The sequence below is a fragment of the Myxocyprinus asiaticus genome, chromosome 48, assembly GCF_019703515.2.
Source record: "Myxocyprinus asiaticus isolate MX2 ecotype Aquarium Trade chromosome 48, UBuf_Myxa_2, whole genome shotgun sequence".
Classification (NCBI taxonomy): Eukaryota; Metazoa; Chordata; class Actinopteri; order Cypriniformes; family Catostomidae; genus Myxocyprinus; species Myxocyprinus asiaticus.
The window spans coordinates 18,448,488-18,475,000 of record NC_059391.1 but is presented as its reverse complement, the minus strand read 5'-3'; the positions used below and the strand labels follow the sequence as shown (position 1 = coordinate 18,475,000).

General features: G+C 36.1%; 2 protein-coding genes across 2 annotated transcripts in view; both read left to right on the top strand.

Annotated features, from left to right (window-relative positions):
* The window catches only part of LOC127437354 (F-actin-monooxygenase mical2b-like), a 76,393-nt gene extending 71,026 nt beyond the window's left edge, over nucleotides 1-5,367 (top strand). Inside the window, exons 34-38 of the mRNA XM_051692181.1 lie at nucleotides 140-208; nucleotides 404-497; nucleotides 2,725-2,824; nucleotides 2,904-2,977; nucleotides 4,620-5,367. Coding sequence (XP_051548141.1) covers nucleotides 140-208; nucleotides 404-497; nucleotides 2,725-2,824; nucleotides 2,904-2,977; nucleotides 4,620-4,804 — 522 coding nt within the window. The 3' untranslated portion in view covers nucleotides 4,805-5,367. The remainder of the gene's footprint in view (nucleotides 1-139; nucleotides 209-403; nucleotides 498-2,724; nucleotides 2,825-2,903; nucleotides 2,978-4,619) is intronic.
* Nucleotides 5,368-6,425: 1,058 nt separating this feature from the next.
* LOC127437174 (alpha-parvin-like) lies at nucleotides 6,426-26,313 on the top strand. The gene is made up of 13 exons (XM_051691925.1): nucleotides 6,426-6,717; nucleotides 17,643-17,732; nucleotides 17,861-17,931; nucleotides 18,027-18,129; nucleotides 18,773-18,913; nucleotides 19,462-19,577; nucleotides 21,206-21,264; nucleotides 22,852-22,871; nucleotides 23,745-23,806; nucleotides 23,894-23,962; nucleotides 24,384-24,485; nucleotides 24,869-24,941; nucleotides 25,221-26,313. Exons 1-13 carry the CDS (start codon nucleotides 6,582-6,584, stop codon nucleotides 25,295-25,297), a joined length of 1,119 nt encoding a protein of 372 aa, XP_051547885.1. The 5' UTR covers nucleotides 6,426-6,581; the 3' UTR covers nucleotides 25,298-26,313.
* The last annotated feature ends 200 nt before the right edge of the window (nucleotides 26,314-26,513 follow it).

Sequence of the window (26,513 nt, the reverse complement as noted above, 5' to 3'; positions counted from 1 at the left end):
ATGTATTTGTAACGTATTCTGTTATGAATGTAACTGTATTCTAAATACACCAATGATTTAAATTGTAACTGTAGTGGAATGACTACATTTTTCATTATTCGCTATAAAGATTCACAGAGGCACCTCTGAGACACAGGAGGAGAAACAGGAGAAGATTGTCATCCAACTTACCAAAAGAGAACAGCTGAAAAGACTCCATAGGGCTCAGGTAATCAAAGCTTTCTCAATATATAAGTATTTTTTATAGCAAATGATGGTAGGTAGATTTTTGGTAGTCCTGTTATGAAAGTAATGAAAGAAAATATGAAAAATTGCCAAATCGGTTTACCCTATCATAGGCTTACCCGTCCCAATACCCACTGACTTGATTTTAGTCTGTTAAGACCATGTGACATTATTACAGATGATACAGAGACAGCTGGAAGAAGTTGAGGAGAAGCAGAGAGCTCTGGAGGAGAAAGGTGTGGCTCTTGAGAAGATCCTTAGAGGAGAAACTGGTATGCAACATTTGAGGACACACACACATGATTGCATGTGGAAATACATAATTATCAGTCCCATTGTCCTCACATGTCACTGGCTCCACCCACGTTACTGTGTGATTGGGATCAGATTAATTAAAGGGTGTCATGACAACATTTATGTTGCTGGCAGGCATGTGAAAGCAAGTGATGCTGTTTGCTTATCAAACATGCAAACTCGCTCTCACATATTATGTTCAAATGAGATGTCAGTGTTTTGCAATGATTATTTGATTTTTGACCTTGATTTTATATATATATATATATATATATATATATATATATATATATATATATATATATATATATATATATATATATATATCACATACATACATACATACATATTACTTTTGCAAAATCCTTCTTTCCATCTTCCTTTTTTCCTACCTGCCTTTCTGTTTTCCCTTTTTCCTTCCTGCCTTTCATTTTTCTTTGCTTTTTTCCTTTCTATCTTCCTCTTTTCCTTCCTTTCTTTTTATTTCTGCCTTCCTCCCTTTCTTCTTTCCTTTCTGTCTTCCTTCCTTTTTCTTTCTTTATTGCCTCCTCCATTCCTTTTTACCTTCCTTTCTTCCATCCTTCCTTCTTTCCTTCTTCTCTTCCTTTCTTCATTTTCCTTTTTTTCTCTTTCTTTCTGCCTGTCTGTCTGTCTTTTATTTATTAATTAAATTAATTCCTTCAATCTTTCGTTCTTTGTTTATTTGTTTGCAGAGATCAGTACACTTCGGTATTTGTCCAAAGAAAGATTTTGAGCTGCTTCATATTGTATACACACTAGGCCATACCAAGACTAGCACCAGCCCTGCATATTCTGACTGCATGTACACAAAGACAACCTTCAAATAAGCTGTGCCTTATTGTTTGACTTTATAGAGGGGGGAAATTAGCGATTCAAATAATAGTGATTTGCATTCAAACTAAATGGCCATTTAGAGTCAAAATTATTTCGAAATGACTGCAGAGGTAATGGGTTCTGTAAATAGGCAGAGAAACGGAAAAGTGCCCCCAAAATGAGCTGAAAATGTAATGTTTCATTATTTTGGAGAATGTTGATCTACTTGGGGGTTATTAAAGGTAACAAGTCTTTCAAAGGAAAAAGCCAAATCGCAGCTCCCTTTTAACATACTGTATAATGAGTTTATAATCATATTTTTGAAAGCACTAAGCTCTAATTATCAGGACAGTGAATTGAATTTTAACATCTCCTAGAAATTCACTTTTCACCCATCCTCTTAGTAATTCCTCTTTTAACATCCTAGAACCTAGAAAGGCATTGTTAGGTATTGAGAAACCTACTGTATCTCCTTGGAATAGCAGGAACTAAATGAAACATTCTCATACTGTATGTTGGTGGTTGAGGGCTCCTTTAGCAGTAATACATAAAAAAGCTGGCAAAAGCATTTCTATAAGTGTGTCATGTGACATCTTATTCGTAGCCTTGTTTTTGTGAAGTACCCCTCTCTTGCAGGCATCGCATTGAACAGAGCTTGCACAGTCTTCCACAATGTTACATGGATGCTGTTGGTATAGAAGACATCCTTTTGTGAAGTGGACAACAAGGATACAGTGTGTCTTTTACTGACTGCATTGAGTGCAAGAATATTAATAAATGCATGGGGGAGGATCTTTTATAATGTTGCACTTTGACCTGTCAGAATCCATTATTCAACTTGTTTACATGTCTTTGTGTGGATAATTGTATTAAGATGAGGGACTGTGGGGATGTGCTTTTTTTGTTCAATAGGTTCTTTGTTAACTGACATTTAGTGGCCTCAATGGAAGAAGAGTTAGAGTATGTTGACAATGACAATGCCTTGAATACCTTACCTTGTGGGAGACTCAAAAATGTTTGGACTATTTGAGACACTTAGCTTAATATTATAAGCATTTTGGCTTGAATTCACTTAAAGTTTTTTTTATACGGTCCTAAAATTATACCTCACCATTATTGTGATGCACAGTGGTCATTTTGAATAATTTGAATTACACATGAGCATATCAGGGTTTCCATGGTCATGGAAAACCTAGAAATATCAGAGTATTTGAATATTTGAGTATCTGAATAAAAGATCTTTTTCAGTCATTATGTCAGTGTCAGTAGCTTGAGACTTCATACACTGTCAGTCAACTGTTTAAGAACTTAAGAATTTGACATATCGGCACAGCTGTGGCAAGTTTCGACTATAGTGTCATGTGTTTACAGACGACATCTCATCAGATGAGACCACGCACCTTCAAACCTGGTTCAGACTGGTCCTGGAGAAGAACAAATTGGCCCGATACGAGTCAGAACTCATGATCTTGTAAGGACTGTGACTCTTACTGTGTTTTATCTATAATGTTTCTGTCTATCTCTTATACTGTTCATCCTCTTGTCTCAAGTGCTCAGGAACTGGAGTTGGAGGACACTCAAAGTCGCCTGCAGCAAGACCTGAGATGTCGAATGGCCACTGAAGGTGGGCTTGTCATGCATACTTGCATGTAGGAAAAATATGTATTTGAAACGTTTGCTTCGTTTTATTTATTTATTTATTTTGGAGGGGGGGGGGGGGATAAAAGCGTCAGCTAAAGCAAAAATTATTTGTAAAATAACGGTCACACAATTTCAAATAAAATTCTAATACTTAATCCACAAAGAATTCTGGATTTGTTCATTTTTGTTCCATGTTAAATGTGGAACAACTCTTCAAAATGAATCGGATATTGGATTGGAGTATTGGTTGTTAGAGTGATGACATATTGTAAGTGGTGCAGCATTTACTTGGGAAGAGGAATCGATAGCTGTCAAGGAAGGTGATATTATTTTAATTTGCAAGTCAATGGTTGGTCCCCAGCCTCCGGCAAACACAAGTTTATTTTTATTCATCATGGTGAGGCTCACTGTTTACCACTGAGACAAATGCGGTGTTACGCCTTTGATCATTGGAGGTGTCGTTGTTTAATACCTGATTATGATGTTTATTCTTAAAGGAATATTCAAGGTTCAATAAAAGTTAAAGGGATAGTTCACCCATAAATGAAAATTCTCTCAACTTTTACTCACCCTCATGCCATCCCAGGTGTTTATGACTTTCTTCTGCTGAAAAAAAAAAAAAAAAAAAAAGATTTTTAGAAGAATATTTCAGCTCTGTAGGTCCTCACAATGCAAGTGAATGGTGACCAACATTTTTAAGCTCCAAAAATCACATAAAGGCAGCATAAAAGTAATCCATAAGACTCCAGTGGTATAATCCATAACTTCAGAAGTGATATGATAGGTGCGGGTGAGAAACGGAACAATATTTAAGTCATTTTATTACTATAAATTCTCCCTGCCCAGTAGGTGGCGATATGCACAAAGAATGTCAGTCGTCAAAGACACAATCAGCATGTGAAAGTGGAGATTTATAATAAAAAGGACTTAAATATTGATCTGTTTATCACCCATACTTACCATACTTAGCTTCTGAAGACATAGATTTAACCATAGATTTAACAGAGTCTTATGGATTACTTTTATGCTGCTTATGCTACTTTTATGTGCTTTTTGGAGCTTCAAAGTTCTGGCCACCATTCACTTGCATTGTTTGGACCTACAGAGCTGACATAATCTTCTAAAAATCATTGTGTTCTGCAGAAGAAAGAAATTCTGACATGAGGGTGAGTAAATGATGAGAGAATTTTCATTTTTGGGTGAACTATCCCTTTAAGCTTAATTGACAGCATTTGTGGCGTAATATTGATTACCACAAAGAAATATTTTCAGCTTGTCACTCATGGTTACATTAAGGCACTTACAATGGAAGTAAATGGGACCAGTCCATAAACATTAAAATACTCAGTTTCAAAATTATAGCCTCAAAACATAAACAATATGCATGTTAAATCACTTACTAACCTTTTCAATGTAAAGTTATACACAATATTACAACTTAATTGCCATGACAACACAATGCTGTAAATCCTAAGTGATTTCATCACAAGTCAGTCTATCAATGTCAAACTGAAATCAATTTCACTTTTGGAAAATAATGAATCTGAGCCGATGTGAACTGATGTAGTAGCATTATATCAGAATTGAAATGAGGCCTTCTGTCTTTGTATTGCTTCAATTCCTAGACTGTGAAAAGAGTGCAAGTGAGCTGGCCGAGGAGCAGAGCTTGCTGGTGGAGATCATGAAGGTGGTGGAGAAAAGAGACAAACTGGTGAGATTACTGGAGGAACAACGGCTGAAGGAGAAGGCTGAGGACAGAGACTTGGATAGCATGATCCTCTCTAGGGGCTATCAGTTCCACTGGACCTAAAAAAAAACTCACACTGCTTTTCATCATATCTACTGGATTAAGCATTTTACTTGAGCAATGTGGGTCTACTGTGGATCTACAACCTTAAGATGAACTACTGAAGATTGAGAGAGAACATTTTTTGAACTGCTGAATCTTGAATGCTGCCTTTTGTGTTTTTGAAAGGAAATAAACTAAAAAAACAACAACATGTGTCTCTTTATTAACTGAAAATGAGTTCATAAATGTTAGATTTCATTTAGTCAAAGTGTTCAGGCCACAGTTGAAGTAAAAGTTGCACAGCCACAGAGGTGAGGAGAAAGACTACAAATTGTATCCACAATGGTGCAATGATATTTGTATAGTTAAAACTGTTTTGTGTTTGGACTTGTTTGTTTTATCTTTCTGTGTTGTTAAAAGGTTTAATGATTGTCTGTTCAGTTTCACAGTGAAGATGCTAATAGAGGCCAAAGTTTAATGGCAGTTTTGTGGAAATGTTGAGTTTATTCTTTGTTTCTCTCTTAGTCTTGCAACAAATAGGCCTTCTTAAGTGTTCTTAAATTGCCGTTATTTCCAAAGAAATACCAAATATCATTGATTTGTTTTATGAACCAAGAAGCGCTTATGAAAATGTTTGGTTGGGTTCTGGTTTTATTTGTCTGTCCCGTTGTGTAATTTATTTAATAAATGTGAAAACAGTGAAACAATGTTTGGCCTCTCTTAAAGTTACTTAATAATTTTCTTCTATCAGGAATGAATGTATAAATAAATATAATTTGCATGGCAGCTCAATATTTTGCTCATGATTGAGCTCTAACAACTAGTTCTATAATTAAAGTATATATTTATTTAATTATATGTAATTATAAAATGTATGTAAAATATAATATAATTAAATGTTTATAAATATGTATTATATTAACTATTATACTAACTAAATATCTTAGGAATAAATTGTATATTCATAAAGTTTACATTTAGATTGTATTATAATTATATAGGCTAATTATATAAAATTGTATAAAATGTCATTTATAAATATTGTATTAAAAACATTTATTTAAACCTAAATTTATACAATAAGCATTTTAAAAATACTTACATTTAGATTTAATTATATATAATTATAAAATGTATGTAAAATATACAGTAGTTTAAATATTATTAATACAATTTTATTTATAAATATGCATTATATAAAATATTATACTGACTAATTATCTTAGGAGTATATTGTAGATTTATAATAAGTTCACATTTAGATTTAATTATAATAATATAGGCTAATTACATAAAAAACAAAATATAAAATGTTATTTAAAAAAATACATATATTTATTTGAACGTGAAAAATAAGCACAAAAAAAAAAAACATATAAGCACCTAAAAATGTGTATAATACAGAAGCATTTGAAAAATACAACTAATTATTATTTTATTTCATAACTATTAAATAGCTTCAAATGTTTAAGCAGATTTGGTGCTAAATCTATCAAAATGGACCATTTTTTGGTATCATCACGCTTTATTCTGCTTTCGGTTCCTCATAGCTCAAGCAAGAATTAAAAACTGAAATAAAAATGTCATCATATTGCCAGCTCACTACGAATAACTGGACTCCCTTGGGAAAAGAGGGTGGGATCAGAAGGAAAAGGAAGCTCATTTCGGAAGGCTGGGCAAATAGCTGGAATTCCGTTTCCGTTCTTGTTCCTGGGATTTTATTCCATCGCCGGAGGGAAATCACACAATATTTACACTTTATTGAGCCTGATTGTTCTTTTGAAGACATCGTGAACCTATGGCGTCTTCCCCGCAGAAATCTCCGTCCTCTCCCAAGTCTCCAACTCCAAAGTCTCCGTCCTCGAGGAAGAAAGATGACTCATTTCTGGGGAAACTTGGTGGGACTCTGGCCAGGAGAAAAAAGGCGAAAGAAGGTAGCAAATTAACTTTAAATGCTTAGTTTGCTATGCGTGATGTTATACACGTTTATATATATATGTATATATATTGAATAACTGATCGCGTAATAACGTGACGACAACTTTTCAGAAGTCTGTAGAACTCCCTCCTCCTCCTCCTCCTCCTCCGACAGGACGGGCGCGAGCAGCATTACTTCTGTTGACACTGTCAACATTTCTGTTTTCTTGCATATGCTATGAAACATAAAGGGAAACAGAGCAGAATATGTTTAAAGCAGTGGAAAACGCAATGTTTACGCTCCAAAGTTTCCAGTGTACTGTTTTCTGCTGAAGTGACGTCATAATTGTTTTCATTATTTACGCTGTAAATGCGCGTAATGCAGTATTGAATATGATACCATAATCAGTTCAGATGTTACCCGCAGTTATTATTATTATTATTATTATTATTTATTTTTTCTGTTCCAAAATATGCACCCTGCAGGCATGATTATGCAAATCTTTCAGACTGTTTTACCACACCTGAAAATAACTTGTGGAAACAATGATAAGACATTTTTTTTTTTTTTTTTTTTTTAAGACATAAATCACAAGTTGGCACATTATAAAGTGTTCTTAAGCGGAGTCTTAAGCCAAGACCCAGTCTTGGCAGTGTTTTAACCATGTAAGGTATTCTGTCTGGACAAGGCTTGAGATGTTATTGTACAGGAATGAGAACAGAGTCATCTCAGCCTTGAGACGAGAACAGCTGCACAGCTAGATTATACTAATAGTATTCCCAACGAATTGTAGTGACATAAATCTGATTTCATTCTCCTGCTGAGCTTGAGTTGCTTTCCCTTCCAAAGTCCCATTCTTATCAAATATAAAATGTATTTCTTTTTTAAATCAACATCAAGTTTGAGATTAAAAATATATATGAATTTATAAGAAGTACTGACTGGTTCAAAAAATGTAAAAGAAAAAAAAAAACGTTTTGCCTTCACTAGTTGCAGTGTTGGGGAAGCTAATTTGAAACTGTAGTTTGGCAAGCTACTCATAATTTAAAGTAGATACTCTACACTACAAGTTACTATCAAAATGTAGCTAGTTACATTGAAGCTACTTAATGAGGCAATGTTTTTACAATGTTACTATCAAACCAATAATATTAATAACAAAATGTACACTAATAACATTTATTAATTAATAAATGTATTCATTAAATACATTTGATGTATTTAAGTAAATACATTTAATGAATAGTAACAAGTTAATAATGGCCATAAAATAAAATACAACAACATAAAATAAAAACAGAAAAGATCAGATGACATCAAAAATTATTTTTCTATTATCCTTCACACTTTTCAGTCCTCTTGCTAATTTTTTAATTATTTTAATTATAATTTTATTTATCACACATATACAGTGAAATTCTTTTTTTTTCCCCATATCCCAGCTAAGCTTGGGTCAGAGTGCAGGGTCAGCAATGATATGGCGCCCCTGGAGCAGATAGGGTCAAGGGCCTTGCTCAAGGGCCTAACAGTGGCATCTTGGCAGTACTGGGGCCCCTGACCTTCTGATCAGTAACCCAGAGCCTTAACTGCTGAGCCACCACTGCCCCCTCCAGGGGACAATTGCCCAGGTATAGCCTACTTTCCCAAACCTGCTACACCTACACCTGTGCCCAGGTGTAGCCTACTTTCCCAAAGATCACATTTTTATGACAAACTCTCCTTGGGCTGACATTTTGTGCTCGTCATATAATATTTAGTATTGATAATATATCAATAGAGAGACTCAGGACTTGTTTCTCCCTTCACCTGTGTTCTTGTACATTGTATTTTAATTTTTTTTGCCATTGACACACAAGCACCAGATTTATAGGTCACATACAGAGGTTGCTCTTCAAACATTTACAGGACATTTAGAGGCAATTATGAAATCCAGAGCTGGACGCTTTGTTCAGGTCCAAAAAAAGAGGACATGGCCGGAAAATAGAGGATGTTTGGACATTTGGTCACCCTATAGATTTTTGCATAATAATACATGCCATAATGAATTATTTATTTTACCAATAATGTTATTTTTTTAACATGGAAATAATAGTTAATTAAATGCTAAGAAATGGAGAAATCAAATAGTTATGCATGATAGGATTTATTTCTCTCGCTGCTCCCAATAACGCACAGATTATGAGAAATGAAATAAACATATTTAGAACAGAAAATAAATCCCTAAAAAGGCAATAAACACTTTTTGAATTATTACAAAATGTATAGCTAAATATGCTGTTATGTTGTCTATTAACAACAAATTGTCCGAAACATTCTTTGTTTCATAGAATAGAATGGTGTTTGTTTATCATTTTCTCATTTACCCGCCCCGTACGTCTTGTAAAAATAAACCAACTGTGGTTGGTCGCTTTACAACCATCAGACAATCTCTTCTTAGAGTGAGCCGTAATAAGCTGCCATTAGATGGTGGTAATCAGTAGCGGTTTTAACCACCACTCAAACCACGCAATTGCATGGGGCCCCGGACATCAGTGGGCCCCTGCCCCAGTAGGAAAGCTCCGCAAAAAACACTTTAGGGGTGGCATGTCACATGTTCTGTTGTCATGCACGAATACGCTGTTGTCAGCGCTCTCAGTGCTGTTCATGTTAGAGGTCCACTGGATTGGGTCAGTTTTTCAAGTAGGACTTTTAGTTCGGGTTTGTAATTTATGAAAAAAATATACATGCCTTCTGAACTTGTTTCGCCAACACGCTCTCACTCACTGATACAGTGCATCCGGAAAGTATTCACAGCGCTTCACTTTTTCCACATTTTGTTATGTTACAGCCTTATTCCAGAATGGATTAAATTAATTATTTTCCTCAAAATTCTACAAACAATACCCCATAATGACAACGTGAAAGACGTTTTTTTGAAATCTTTGCAAGTTTATTAAAAATAAAAATATCACATGTACATAGTATTGAGCAAAGGCTGTGAATACTTTTGTTGAAGCACCTTTGGCACCAATTACAGCCTCAAGTCTTTTTGAGTATGATGCTACAAGCTTGGCACACCTATTTTTGGGCAGTTTCTCCCATTCTTCTTTGCAGTACCTCTCAAGCTCCATCAGGTTGGATGGAGAGCATTGGTGCACAGCGATTTTCAGATCTCTCCAGAGATGTTCAATCGGGTTCAAGTCTGGGCTCTGGCTGGGCCACTCAAGGACATTCACAGAGGTGTCCCTAAGCCACTCCTTTGTTATCTTGGCTGTGTGCTTCGGGTCGTTGTCCTGTTGGAAGATGAACCTTTGCCCCAGTCTGAGGTCCGGAGCGCTCTGGAGCAGGTTTTCATCAAGGATGTCTCTGTACATTGCTGCATTCATCTTTCCCTCGATCCTGACTAGTCTCCCAGTTCCTGCCACTGAAAAACATCCCTACAGCATGATGCTGCCACCACCATGCTTCACTGTAGGGATGGTATTGGCCACGTGATGAGTGGTGCCTGGTTTCCTCCAGACATGACGCTTGCCATTCAGGCCAAAGAGTTCAATCTTTGTTTCATTAGACCAGAGAATTTTGTTTCTCATAGTCTGAGAGTCCTCCAGGCAGGCTGTCATGTGCCTTTTACTGAGGAGTGGCTTCCGTCTGGCCACTCTACCATACAGGCCTGATTGGTGGAGTGTTGCAGAGATGGTTGTTCTTCTGGAAGGTTCTCCTCTCTCCACAGAGAAACGCTGGAGCTCTGTCAGAGTGACCATCAGGTTCTTGGTCACCTCCCTGACTAAGGCCCTTCTCCCCCGATTGCTCAGTTTGGCCAGGCGGCCAGCTCTAGGAAGAGTCCTGGTTGTTCCAAACTTCTTCCATTTACGGATGATGGAGGCCACTGTGTTCATTGGGACCTTCAATGCTGCAGAAATGTTTCTGTACCCTTCCCCAGATCTGTGTCTCGATACAGCCCTGTCTCGGAGGTCTACAGACAATTCCTTGGACTTCATGGCTTGGTTTGGGCTCTGACATGCACTGTTAACTGTGGGACCTTATATAGACAGGTGTGTGCCTTTCCAAATCATGTCCAATCAACTGAATTTACCACAGGTGGACTCCAGTCAAGTTGTAGAAACATCAAGGATGATCAGTGGAAACAGGATGCACCTGAGCTCAATTTTGAGTGTCATGGCAAAGGCTGTGAGTACATGTGATTTTTTGTTTTGTTTTTTATTTTTAATAAATTTGCAAAGATTTCAAACAAACTTCTTTCACATTGTCATTATGGGGTATTGTTTGTAGAATTTTGAGAAAAATAATGAATTTAATCCATTTTGGAATAAGGCTGTAACATAACAAAATGTGGAAAAAGTGAAGCGCTGTGAATACTTTCCGGATGCACTGTACGTGCGAATGGATGAGTTAGGGGCCGTTCATACCGAATGTGTTTTTTGCCTTTGTCTGCTCTGTTTTTCCATTGTTTTCCTATGTAAACGCGCTGGACGAACCTCCATGCCTGCTGCACTGCTTCTTGCTGTTTCTTCAGTTTCTCACAGGACTGGCATGTTTTTAGACACAGTGTCAAAAGTTATAAAGAACTTCAGGTCTCAAAAACGCCGAACGCTGTTTCACTCAAAAACATTCTGTTTCATTTGTTGCGCTGCATCTAGATTGCACTGCATTTAGATTGTTTTTAGCAGAGGTGTCACAAAGAGTTAACGTTCTGAACAAGTACAGGTTGCAAAGAGGTGACTGTTACAATGTTTAACATTATTCCAGATTGTTCTGCACCAAGCAAACTTTCAGCGCTTTCAGCAATATTTTCTTTTTCCTTCTGCTCTAGTATGCTGATGGGCCATCGTGCCTTGTATGTCTACTGTTACAATACTGTAACGAATGTTGCCAGTGATGCTTACATACAATACAGCCTTTTGCAACATGGTGAACAATACAATGCAGTGTCAGAATATAAGCTCCTGGTGAAAGTAAATAAAATAAGACAAATATATTACTATTGTATACAGCAAATCCTCAAAGTAATAATAATACTGTATTATATTATAATGACAAACTGGACAACAATAAATAATTGTTGGCTTATAATAATAATAAATAAAAACTGTAGTAGGTTTTACACACCCTGTTCATTAATAAAAAAGAGTGTTTTGTAAAAATATATGTAGGTAAATATTTTGTTTTTTTTCACTGTATTGTGGAAAACTGGAAAACATGCATTAATTAACTTTAACTAGATTATTATGTTTCAGTAAACATTTTGAATGTACCTGGCTACAACGGCTGATAGGATGAATTTAAAATTATGATTTAAAATCAATTTTATGTTATTTTTTAAGCAAAAATTTTCAAAATGGGACCCAGATTGATCGGTTGCTTGGGGCCTCAGAAATCGTAAACCCGCCCTGGCGGTAATGCACTATTCTAGTTTGTGATCTGCTGATAAAGAAGAAGAAAGATGCTGCCTGATACTGAGCAGCAGCCAGAATACACTTGAAGTTTGTCAGACGTTCTGCTGGTTGAAGTTTGGCTTCTATGCAAGAAAGATGGCTATTTGTTATAATTGGACCAAAACATCGTGTAGCGTTTCGTCGCACTACACCACTACTTGCTGGAAAGAGAAGCTCACTACTGTCAAGCTACACTGTTTTAAAAGCAGCTGAGCTGCTGTCAAGCTACTGAAAAATGTAGTTAAATTACTAGTGTCACTACTTGTAATTAGCTACTCCCCAACACTGGTGGTGTGACAAATGAATTTCTAAATGTATAGACCATTTCAATGACTATTCATCGATTTAAGGAAGTGACGTTTTCATTCCTTGAACATTTCCTGCTAGTATTCAAACGCATTCAAAACAACAGTGGGAGGCACTTCATTCATAGTGACTTTAACACAATTAACATTACAAACCTTAACACGATTGATGTAAAATGTCATTATTAAAATGTGGGACATGTTGTTCGGTGGCTGGATGCTTCCTGGATGCCTGGAAATAACAGAAATTAAAGTGTTTAGATCTCCGAAAAACAACCGCAAATGGACGCATGAACCGCTGCAATGAAGCCAGACAGCTGGATACGTACAGTACTAACAACTCTTGCACAAATCTTATCTCTGGTAGGTGAAAGAAATTTATGCCAACTAACTGTAAGTTTGAGAGGCAGAGTTCTAAAAATGACTATAGATCGCTCTCATTATAATAAATGAAGCTGTGCAAGTTATTTTCTATTACATTTAGTAATTTAGCAGACGCTTTTATCCAAAACGACTTACAAATTAGGAACACAAAAAAAAAATCCTTACCAGACGGTTGACAGCAGACAGCTTCGTTAAATGGCCTCATTGATTATAATAGGAGCGATCCAGTATTCCTGATCTCTCCGCTGAGGAAATAACTGTGAGCATCTAAACTACTAAAATACTCCATATCAACAACATGTCTGGATAAGTCACTTCAGGTAAATGTTTAATATTCTTTGAGAAAATAGTTTAACTCAGAGCCTTATTTAAAGGATTCGGTAATGATACTGGAAACGCTCCCAGGCCAGTTGCGTTCTAATTCCTTTGTTATTGTGTACATCCTTGAAATGGTTTATAAATATTCCATGCAAACTCTCAGTTAATACGAGGTCATTAAAGATGCCTGCACACTGATTTTAGAAGAATGAGCAAAGTGCTGTTTAAAATGGTTTTAGAACACCGTAGGACATGTTGACTTCCCTGTCTACCCAAATATATTAGTCTTGCATAGCTATATATGCATTTTAAGTAAATTAAGCTTTATCCCAATCTCTATTATGTTGGAGGGTTGCTTTCCAATTTGCAAGGTTTCTAGAGTACACTTCTGTAAGATTGTACTGCATCCATCAGCACTCACAAGACTGAATGAGAGGAAAATGCAGCTGAGCCTTCTGATGCTCTGACTGTCTCTTTCTCACCCACATGCATGATGAGAATGGTGATCAGGATGAGTAATTGTTGCATGATTTGATGTGGAGTATTTCATGTCTTGTACCCAGGAGACAGTACATGTAATGCTTATTGCTGTCATTCCTCAAATTGAAAATATGAATTAAAAGTAGTGATAGACCAATATATCGGCCAGCCAGATTAATTGCCCGTTATTTGGCCTTTTTGTGATTTTTCACCATCGGCCGATAACATGTTTGCTTGGGCGATAAATGGCCGGGTCATAATTTCTGTTTTCAAGGTTTTTATTTTCAAGTTTAAGCAGATTTGAATAAAATTGCATAAAATAAGTGTTTGTTTCACTTGAGAAATTTTGTGTACATCTGATTTGCTAAATTGTATTATGTATATCTGCCATTGTTATCCTGCTCTCTTGATATCGATATTGACATTGGCTATTGAAAAACCCATATCGGTCGACCAATATTTAAAAGGGATCAGGCCAGTCTTTGACTAAAAGTGAGACATAAGTTATGGATGGATGGATGGATAGAGAGATAGACAGTAGGGGTGGGAATCACAAGGTAACTGGCGATAAAATATTTTATCGATATCTAGGTCACAGTACGATATAATTGCGATTCTTTATTTTTGGTGTATTGCGATTCAAAACTATGATATATTGCGATATTTATCATATTTTACTAACTGCTTTTCATTCTTATTCGTAGGACTTAAGAAAACTGTTGCCAAATCACCAAATGCATTATTAAATAAATATAAAAGTGCCTCAAATAATTTGAACGTAAACCATTTATTTGAGAAGATAAACAGTACTGACCCTCTTAAGTCTGTGGATTCTTTAGTGGATCTCTTTTGTGTTCACTTTATTTGTGATAGGATGTAACAATACTCAGTCACTTTAAATATTATTCTGATTTGAAATATATTATTGTTGTTATTATTGTTAATAATAATATAGTTATATTACACTCTAAAACCCTCTGGACTTTATTTTTGCATAACACTGCAGGAAGATCTTGGAGTTTATGTCTGTAGGCTAGTTCACAGTAGTTTTAATCACAGAAGTGTGTGTCAACAACAGAGCAGCGCTTATTTCCTGAAACGCGCTACGCATGCAGACAATATTTTTACCATTAAATGCATCCTTTTGCGATTCACAAAACTACTGAATGGCTTCAAGAGACTTTGAATATAATGCATGAGTCATATGGACTACTGTAATTGTGCTTTTATGCTTCTTTAATGTCATATTGAAACTTGACTGTAACGACCGTGATACACAATAACACACAATACTGGAGCACTGAAAAACCGCTAATGTGCTAATGACCAAAAGAGAGATCACTTCACTTGTGTTAATGTGGACTTTAATGTGCAACATAAACAACATTTTTTTTTTTTTTTCGGGTCTTTGACAAACCAAAATCTTGCCAAACTCTGGATTTGAAAGAGGAAGGTGGATTTTGAATAGTCTCTGATGCCTTCATACTGCCAAAAAATTTCCGTGCTGTGGCTGACGTCAAAGGAGTTCCATTTTGTCTCAGCTGTAAAGCATAATAACTGTGCCATCTAAGGGACTGTTGTAGAAGTTGAAATATGTAAATGATATAGATTTTTGGCACCTGAACATCGATACAATATCGTAACGAAAAATATCGCAATACTATAACATATTGTTTTTTCCCCCACCTCTAAAAGATAGATAGATAGATTGAAAATAGAAAAAAGAAAGAAAGAGAGAGAATAGTATTTAATCATTGGACAAAAATCTGTGTAGTGCAGGATGAGTCATCAATATTTTGGTCTGTTTTTCAGAAGGCCTATATCTGCTAAAAGTAAGTTTTGTGAACTTTCAGGACTCAGGAGCACACTAATGGGGCTTTTCCACTGCACAGTACAGCTCAACTCGACTCGACTCGCATTTTGGGGGTTTTCCACTATAGGATAGTACCTGGTACCTGATACTTTTTTAGTACCACCTCAGTTGAGGTTCCAAGCAAGCCAAGCCAATACTAAATTTGACGTCAAAACCCTGCAGATCACTGATTGGTCAGGGAGAATCGTTACTACCAGCGCCACTGGATTTGCAACACGGGACATCAACCTGCTAGTTTTAAAGTTAGCAACAGCGACAGCAATATCATTTGTTCACGCGACTTTTGAATTGTAAAAAGAAATGGCTGTGCGCAAAACCACGCCGTGGTCAATAAAAGAGGTGCAGACGTTCCTCTCATTAGCGACGAACAAAACAATGCAAAATGAAAAAGTCTTTCAGGAAGTGTCTCAGCTGTTGGCCGCACACGACTACCACCGGACCTACCAACAGTGTAGGAAAAAGTTAAAAAAACTTAAAAGTGAATACAGAACCATCAAAGACCACAACAGCCCGAGTGGTTCAAACAGAAGAAAGTGGAAGTGGTTAGACCAAATGGACGCTATCTATAGCAATAGACCGGCGAGCAATGGGAGGGAGAGTGCCCTGGACTCGGCATTGTTGGAGTCCACGATGGAGGATGGTACGGTTTGTTACGTTAACTCTATATTCTGCTTGAAAGCTTCACTTTATTTAGTTGACCAGCTACTGGAAAGCTTGCTTCTAAAATAACCAGGACAGTTTAACTGTTACACTTGTGTAAAATCACCATGCAACAACTGCTTTATGCAGCACAATGAGCTAGTAGCTAACAGCTAGTGGTCGTGTTATTGTTTATGGTCAGTAATGTTTGTGTCGCGTTTATGATGATGTCACGGCAGTAGAGGCGGCGCAACTTGACGATCAGCCTATAATCCCACCCACGTTGAGGCGGCACTAAACTGCAGTAGAAAAGCAAGCTCAGAAAAGTAAAGCGAGCAGAGTCGAGTCGAGTCGAACCATAACGTGCAGTGGAAAAGTGCCATAACGCTTAGATGGCTTCAAAGGAAAAAATAAATAATGCATTCTTCTACATTGCATTGCCGGTGACAAACTGTTCAACAAAAACACAATCACATGTTAAGCTTAACACTCACTCTAATACAAGATATGTGACGTCTCTGTCATGCCTTTGGATTGTATCCTCATCCCGCCTCCACCCCCACGTCAGTGTGAAGCAGCAGAAGAGCAGCTGTGTGTGAGGTGGAGATGGTGTTGATTAATAGGACCTCGTCCTCAATAGGAGGCCTCTGGAATCCAGCACAGGATGTTTACATCCCCATAATCACAGCTGTAGACAGAGATGCATGCTGGGTTATAGGAGAGAAGAACAGGCATCTCAGGTTGTTTTTAGGGGAAAATAAAAAAGGATGAGTATGGAGAGGAAGAGTGTTAAGTTAATGAGGTTTACTCAGTGGCAAGTATATTGTGCTTTGAAAATTAGAAAGGGCTTCATAGCGAATATAGCATTTAATTCCCAATATGTTGATGGCCTGATAACATTTTCCAAAAGTGTAATAAATGTTGATAGATTTTTACATTTTATGAAGGCGATGAGTGGTGCTTACCCAAAACTATGCTTGGTTGTTGTGAATGGTTGCCACGAGACATGATGTTGCTATGCAGTTGCTAGGGTGTTCTGAGTGGATGCCTAATGGCAAAGTTAAAAGAGGTCCTTAAATATGGCTTGGGTCCCTCATTCAATTTAAGTCAATTTAACATTTTTTCCCATTTAATTGTCTGCCAGGTAAAAAGAAAATCATAAGTTGGATTACTTGGAAAAGTGATACACAAAAGGCCGCACAATTAGATGTATCATTCATGTCTGCAGCCAAAACATTGCATACTATTCGGATTTTGGTGCAAAAGTTTAATCCTTAAAGTCAACATGGAATCAAAATACACCCTATTTACTTTCATAATGCACATTCCTGGTGTTACTGTGTGAAATTAATTGGTGCACGTAACCAAAAACAGTTTGTCTTCGTAATATTTGATCAAAATGTAATAACTTACTCAACCTCTGAAATGAGTTTCCTTTTCGTTCTGACGTTACGTCACTGTATTTAGAAATAATTGTTATCTTTCACCCATTGTGTCTTCTATCCTATAGTATCAGAGCTGCAGGAGGAGGGGATGAATGCCATTAATCTCCCCCTGAGTCCCACACCTTTTGAGCTTCATCCTGAGGACATCATGCTAGGTACTGAACCTGTAGCCCCATTATTCAATTGATGCTACCTCAGGTTAATAATAAGCTCTTTCACCCTCCCTTGTCTCATCTGTTTCTGTCTCGTTTTCTCTTTCTACGTCTTTCTCTTTCTCTCACAGAGGAAAATGAGGTCCGCACCATGGTGGACCCCAATTCAAAGAATGATCAGAAACTACAGGAACTCATGAAGGTTTGCATTTAAAGGGCAGGTCGTTGATTTGGCAATGTAACCAAAGATTAAAACAGATCGAATGTAACGGTTATATGGTTATATGTCTAATTTAGGTGCTCATTGACTGGATCAATGATGTGCTGGTTGGGGAAAGAATCATTGTGAAGGACCTGGCGGAAGATCTCTATGATGGACAGGTTCTCCAGAAGCTCTTTGGTTAGGAAGTGCTTTTTTTTTTTTTTTCTTGGACAACTACAAAACCAAATCTCATTACATAGCTGCTTGTCATTGGCTATACAGAGGTTTATTAGACTAAAGAACCAAGCAAGCACTAGCTCTAAACTCCAATAATTCTTTATAATTTAGTGTATGGTATGGAAAACCTGGATATATCAGGGAAATTTAAAACTGTGCTTTTCTGGTCTGGAAAAATAATAGAAATGAATAAAATCTTGAAAGTCTTTGAAATTTTGTGAATATCCATTTTTCTTTTTATGCTCTGCTCTGAAATATTGGCTAGATATTGATATTGTGTAAGGTAAAAGTTGCTCACAATCCATAGTGAGGTCCGTTTTGTTAGTGAACTGTTGTTTTGATTTGGTCCTTTTCAATGAATCACTCAAACCAATTCACAATCTGGTTTGAATGATTCATTAGTGAATCTCTCTTACTTCTAATGATTGTTCTAAGCCCTTATCCAGCAATCACAAATTACTGAAAAAGGCTGTGAAAATTCATTGGTCAAAAATATGGGAACCCTGTTAGGGGTCTTTCATCTGCAGGATTTCCAAGTTATTCCAATGTTGTTTTTCATCCTAATGTCCATTCTGATGTGGTCATGTGTATATTCATCCCATAGAAAAGCTGGAAGGTGAGAAGCTCAATGTTGCTGAGGTGACCCAGTCTGAGATTGCTCAGAAACAGAAGCTACAGACTGTTCTGGAGAGGATCAATGATGCTCTGAAGGTCTCCACAAGGAGTATCAAGTGGAACATTGACTGTAGGTCCCTAGAGCTTTCTCTTAAAGCTTAAACTTGTCATTGAAATGCTGCTGAATGAAGAGCAGAAGTGCTATGTGCTGTTAAACATGGACCTGTATTGGACATTCTTGATGTGTCCATTTAGACATGCAGTGGTGTACTTGGGCTTTACAACAAAGGAACGCTTGTTAGGTTTAAACCACTATTGATGGGTATGAATGTAGCTTTAGTCTTCAAAGGCTCAGAAAACACTTAAGGTTATGTAACAGCATCCTTTATTGGATTTCAATCCTTGCACTTTGTTGAAAAGACACTAAAGAGATTGAAGGTTGTTTTATTGCATTTTATGAGGCAGAAAGATTTATTCGCTTTATTGATTATCGTATTAAATGGAGGCGAACATCAATCGTGTGTTCTTAAGTAACAGTTCACTAATGCTTGCTAAAGCTGAAGCCACTTCTCAGCTTGTTTCATATCAACACGGATCTTAGTTCATTCAAATAAATTCAGGGACTCTTAAGAATTACATATACTGATTTATTTTTTACATTTGTTTGATTCTTGCTAGCCGTCCATGCCAAAAGCATTGTAGCAATCCTCCACCTGTTGGTGGCGCTCTCACAGCACTTCAGAGCTCCAATTCGTCTTCCAGACCATGTGTCCATACAGGTGGTTGTGGTCCAGGTATGTATGCTTTTAGATCGTAATGTTCTATGACTTTGCTTATAAATTGCTTTTGTTATAATGATGTTTGAAGCAGATAACAGTTGAATCAAGGGACTTTAATAAATTATATACCATAGCATTTAACATAACAAATTATTCACCTATATCCTTATTAGGACCCTATAAATTATATGAGGGAAATTTTGCGTTTCCATTTTTCTTTTTTCTTAATTCCATGTTTTAAAGTTTAAACCAGTTTTATCATCACAAGGGTATCTAATCAAATGGATTCATTAAACTTTGCTCAACTTTGAACAATTAATGTTCAACATAACGTTACATGAAGTACTTCTATACAAATCCTCACAGCATAATACAAAGCAACATTTGAGTTATTTTAGTCAGATAAAGTGCTGCATAACAGAGCATCACAGTTTAAATTAAACAATTTATAAAAATATTATGTACTGTATTTAAAATGTAAATATGTTCAAATATGTTTTATTAATTTATAATTGTTGTTGCAGTTGTTATTACTACATAGATTATTAAATTGTACTTTACAGAAGCAATATATTTCTGTTATCATTTCTTCAATTTCTCGCATCCATTTAAATGGAGCTTTTATTTTGTTGGAAAAATTAGTGAATACAGATAACCACACACACACGCACACACACACACACAAAACTACTAAACCTCACTAAAAAATGCACTTTTTTTTTGTCTTTTTTTTTTTTGTCTGTTATTGCAAAAATGTCTATGTCAAAATATGTGAATGAGGCAACAAATAAAGTGACTAAAGAGAAAATTCTGATGAAAATGTGGATGCCACTGAGCTAGCATCAATTACAGAAGCATATAACAACTGCATATACAATAGTACTCGGGGTTTCCACTATCAGGAATTGTAAAATTGTCATTCATAGGCCTTCAAAAATCATAGAAATTAATAACATCTTATAAGTCATATAAATCTGTATAGTTATGCTCATCTCTAAAATATTTTAGGGGCTAGAAATTGCTTTTTTGTGAGTGCAATATCAATTAAATTATTTTTGTAAATATTATCCAGTAATTATGAATGACTGGAAAAGTCATAGAAGCTAATCTGCCAAAAAGTGTGTAAACCTTTTTTGGAAAAGTTACTCGTATACTATTACAGCTAATGATGAAGAATGGATTTTAGGGAAATAGTTTTGTAGGAAAAGAAAGAATCTTCGGACACCCTTTATGTTAATACAGTGTACTTATGTATATACGTGTTGTTGCATTGTACTAACATTTAAACACAGGTAATTTAAATGTAATTACACTGTTAACCAAACCCTACCCCAATTCTAAACCTTCCCATACGTCAAACTCAGTAGCACTAAATGTGCATCTTGTGAGAATTTTGCAGAACAACATGTAGTTACACAATAAAAACATTGGATTATATGTAATTTAATGTTAGTACGTACATAGTAGTTAAATACACATAATATAAAGTGGGACATAAACTTATTTTGAATTTTGCCCCAGTTGCATAATGTAAGGAACCCATTGTTTCCCATAACAGATATTTTGATGGGTCTTACAAACGGCAACAATTTGTTAAGATATTGAACTTGATTTTCATAACCAATCTGTCCTCTTCTGTTTAGAAACGAGAGGGCATTCTCCAGTCCCGACAGATTCTAGAGGAGATAACTGGCAACACTGAGTATGTCAACACTGCCATCACCCTAATTTTCAAATCTCACCCACATGCGTTAATAAATGTGTCAATATCAGGCTTTAAAAATCTTGGCACCTTTTCAATGATTCCTTTCATATGTTTGAATCATTATGCATTAGATCACTGATTACAACATGGTGTTTGAATTTGCCATGGTGCTATTTTGTCACCCTTTATGTGGACACACACCCACACACTGACACACATATATGCACAGCTGACTGTAGAGTGGTCCAGCAGGCACGTGGCAGCTGGGAAGATAAGTGTGTTTTTGCACGTTTTTGTAGAATACTTCTTGAGGCTGTTGTCATACACACACTGAAGCTGCTGCTGCCCAGGCTGATGGCTGGCAGGAGTGATTAGAGAGTGTGGAAGGAGGGGGCCTCATGGAGAGGGTCCCCTGTCCAGGGCTGTCCCAGACTTGCATGACCGATTTGATCACCCTTCTACCCACCCAAATATCTGCCCTATTTTGTGCCTGGCTTTCCGTGATCATAACAGATATTATGGCACTTGATTTATAAGACAGGAATATTCATTTTTTACTGGCTTCCCACAGTCATGGAAAACCTGGATATATCAGGTGATTTTAAGGCCACATCCACACTTTGTTTGCACTAAAAAAAAAAGATAAATATTATATATATATATATATATATATATATATAATACAGTATAACCATTTCGATTTCATAACAAAATTCCATCAAATTTAATTGAGTAATCTTTAGCAAAAAAAAAAAAAAAAAAAAAAAGCTAAATATTTTAAGTATTTAATTTTGTTAAAAATTACACAAATTCAATTTGATGGAATTTTATCAAATTGAAATGCGTAAATCTTAAAAATAGACAAAAATTGTGGAAACTCTGTTTTCTGTTTCCTGACATTATCGTTTTCCATATTCTGTGGTGAAAGAGAGCATTTTTTAAACGTTATGTTTTTGGTGGAGGAAAATGCCATTCTAGTGCAGATGAGATGGGTAAATGAAAACGTATTAGTGTGGACGTGGCCTAAAACTATTTTTTTCCAGGCCTGGAAAAGTCATGGATATTAATAACACTTTAAAAGTCATGGAGATTTCTATAGTAAATATAATTTTAATAAAATATAATTGCTTTGAAATCTGTTCGTTTCAGTGAATCATTTAAAAAAGTTCACAAATGGAAATTGATTAATTAGAGAATCATTTTGAATCAAAATTATTAAAAAAATCCTCCTCATTCAGTAATCTGAAACAAATGGAAAGGAAATGTATTGATATTGGTTTATATAAATGAAGTGCACAACTGATATTAGTCCTTTTTGTATAACACTGGTCAATTACATCATACTGTGGATTGATTTCTGAACTCCTAATAAATACCTCTGATAAATGTCCAAATGGTGCTGCCGTCTCCCCTATTGTTTCGATTTTCAGCATCCATTCACTTACATACAGCATAGAGTATATGAACATATACCGTAGCTAAATATATTTAGATTCAAGATATACTACATTTTGAGTCTAATTTAGTATCTAGCTTGGTATACTGTATTGTGACAATAGTTTTATCTTTTCTGTTTCTCCATAGGGCATTATCTGGCAGGCATGGTAAGGGTTATACGCTGTTATTATTTGCTGTTATAGTAAGTTAAATAACACATTTCCCTCATGGGTTTGTGTCATTTACTGGGTTTCTACGTATTTGTATGTGCATTTTGGGATATCAAATAAAAACTGCTAGATGGAAACACCAAGATGCAAATAAAATCTCCATAAAAAACATGTATGCTTGCTTGAGGTGGATACATTTTTTATTCGATAAGAAGAAATGATGGAAACTATCATGGAAATGCATTTACCAAATAAACTCCTATTGAATTTATCAGGAATACAAGATGCGCAAAAAGTCATGTACCTGAATAATTAGTTCATAACTGGACTAACTAGCAGACCAATCATTGCATCTGAAATGTTGCTCTGGTCATCCTGAAATAACAGTGTCCAGAAAACCTTAACCCTAGCCTGCAAAGAGTTTGCAGAGCAAATAAGTCGAATACAAACTTGAACAGGTTTATTGACACTTTTGAAAAATATCTTATACTGTAGATCTGCACTATAAAGTCATAAGGAAGGAGGATCACACACACACATAGTGCTCCCAGAATTTTGTGACGCGCTGTCGCTCCCCGACATGAGACAAACTTCTTTACCGTGTTTTGCTGATGTGCTATAAACTGCGAATATTTTATTAATATGAGTCACAGTGGCTACAATTTATCCGTAAGCGACGATTTTGTTCTTTTGAACACGTGGGATGGAAATGTGTTTTTTATTTTCGCCCATTGTTTTTGCGATATCATGTTTTTTCGCATAAATTAAATTAGCAACTTGGATGAAAACATAGCTAATGTTTGTTTGTACGTATGCTATTTCTTTAATAGTTAGTTATTTTCTAATTAATGGACATGTTCTCTCACACAGAGCGTGATGCTTTTGACACTTTGTTTGACCACGCACCTGACAAGCTCAATGTGGTGAAAAAGGTATGATGAAAATACATGAATATAGCCAAAGACTCAAAATGTACATCCATAGACAAGCCTAACCACATATGTCACTGTTTTCTGCAGACTCTTATCACCTTTGTGAACAAGCACCTAAATAAACTAAACCTGGAGGTAGCTGAACTGGATACACAGGTATCACCTCATTTAAAAGACACTGACAATAATAGTACAGTATTTTTGTGGTGGAATGTCATTTTTGTATGTTTAAAGGGGTTAATTCACTCAAAAATGAAAATAACCAATCAATTAAAATCATTAACTTAAACCCACAAAGGTTTGAAACCTGAATGGTTCTGGTTCTCATTGAACTTTGGCGCTCAAAATGCCGATGTGAATTTGAATCTGGCTTGAAATGTGTCCTTATCTACTTAACTCTTTATACCTTTATTTCCTCTTCTCTGTCTACTCTTAAAAAAAAAAAAAAAAAAAAAAAAGGCAAACGGTAAAAAAAAAAAAAAAAAAAGTTTGTTTAAACCATTATTGCAACATGTAGCATTAATATAGTTGGTGTCTGAAACAGGATTATCTTGTTCTAACTGCTGCATGTTTGTAGTTTGCAGATGGTGTGTATCTGGTTCTGCTGATGGGACTTCTGGAAGGGTATTTTGTCCCTCTCTACAACTTCTATCTTACCCCTGAGAATTTCGACCAAAAGGTATGAATTAGCAGCACGTCTGTGGTTCCCATGCTGCAGTGTGGAAAGCCATCTTGGTGTGCTTTGTTGAGTGTCATTGAGTAGGGGTGGCGTTGACAGTCGGCCCAGAGCACAGGCGGCTCACCTGGGTCACATCCAGCAGGCCTGGCTGCTGCCAAATGGGCATGTAGTACCAGGATGCATCTGTAATCTGCCTCTGTACAGGAAATGGATAAGTGGTGTGGCTTGTAGCTTAGCGTGCTTATGTGTGGGTTTCAGAGATAACTACTTTAGGTCTATCTACAGTCCAGTTTGGTGAAATGATGTTCTCTTTTTAACACGTGTCCCACTTTGTCCTTCTTTAAGGTGTCACAATATGGCTTTTTTTTTCTTTTTACCTGCAGGTTCAAAATGTGTCTCTCTCCTTTGAGCTGATGCAGGACGGTGGCCTAGAGAGGCCAAAACCCAGGCCTGAGGGTAATTAGAGCATGTCTTTGTTCTTTGCAAATCCTATCAGCTTACTTTTGTCATTGTACTGTTAGGCTATTTTCTAATTATATTTTTCGGCTTGTCAGACTCAGAACTGTACACTGCTACTGATATTTCCATAGTTCTCAAAATGTTGCCTTGTCTTGGTTTTGCTATAAATGAACTTTCCATGATAGATAGATAAAGACTGTTGTAAATGTATAAAAGCATCTGCTGTCAAGTTCCTGACAAGGTCATTTTTTGTTCATCCTTTTATTCCTCTTTCAGATATTGTGAATTGTGACCTAAAATCAACACTTCGAGTCCTTTACAACCTTTTCACCAGGTACAGACATGTGGAATGAAAAGAAACACGAAACATATCTATGGGGAACACAGATTTTTTGACAAGCAGAATATGGTGTTCATTATGGAGTATCGTATAATGCCACTATACTATTATTATATTCAACCATCATTTGTCTTTAAGTAATTTTTCTTTTCTTGGAATCTAGATGGGTGTAAAAACACTAAAGAATTTAACACTAAGAATATAAATGCTTTTATACAACAGCATTCCATTCCTCCAATGATCCATTGAAGTCTTGTGAACTGAAACTGTGACTCTTGTTTGTGGAAATGGAATTAGCAGTTTTTTATTTGTTTGAAATATATTAATCCTCAAGTGCCTATATAGTATTTAAGGTATAAGACACAATCCTATCTTGTACTTCACATTATTCATAACACTACATTATTTTATTAAATTCACAGTAACAGCTCTTTTTTGTTGCTAAAAGCAATCACAAACTCAAACCCCACATCAGCTGCATTGGATTTTTTGCAGCTCTATTTCCAAGTGGGTGTCTGACCAAATAATTATGAGTTAGTTGTAATGAGTGGCGCGCTCACTGCGTATCATACTTTTTGCGATCAACAGTCTTAATGTCTGGGCTGTTGTTTTAATTTTCCACTCAGTAGTACCATGCTTTTCCTGAATGAATTGAAAGTGCAATGGCATCAACCAAAAGTATTTTTTACTGATATACTGTTGCCACAGAAATGTGGCTCAATTTATTATTTTAATGTATTTATCGAAGACTCCAAAGCAATGGTTGCAATTGGTTTGCTTTTTTGGTCTTTTAATTTATTTCTCTTAAATATTTTAAGTGTCTTGGATCATTATTGCAAAAATTGCATTTGAAATGAAAATAATTTACAAATAACCCCCCCCCCCCCCCCCAACACATATTTTCGACAAAGCCATGAATATGTAAGACGTGTTTATATTGTTTGATGTATTCCATTGCATTAGTATTTTATAGAACTGCATATCATAGTTATACAACTGAATTCTACATTAAACATGATGAATCATCTACCCATTGTGATTTTATTTCTCCATTCCATTTCCTCTCCCTCTGCCCGAACCAGTGGCTGCATTCTTGAGTGCTCTACTTTGATTTAAATCGTCTTGTCACAGATAGGCTCCGCTCACTTCACTCTCTGGAGCAGATGCTTGCAGCTTTGAAAATACTGCAGGGATGACCAGCAGACATGGGGACCTTTTGTACTTATTTA

Coding starts and splice junctions, on each gene's coding strand:
- LOC127437174 (XM_051691925.1), top strand. CDS start 6,582: ATGGCGTCTTCCCCGCAGAAATCTCCGTCCTCTCCCAAGTCTCCAACT. Junction 6,718..17,642: donor GAGAAAAAAGGCGAAAGAAG/GTAGCAAATTAA, acceptor TCTATCCTATAG/TATCAGAGCTGCAGGAGGAG. Junction 24,942..25,220: donor GCCAAAACCCAGGCCTGAGG/GTAATTAGAGCA, acceptor TTCCTCTTTCAG/ATATTGTGAATTGTGACCTA.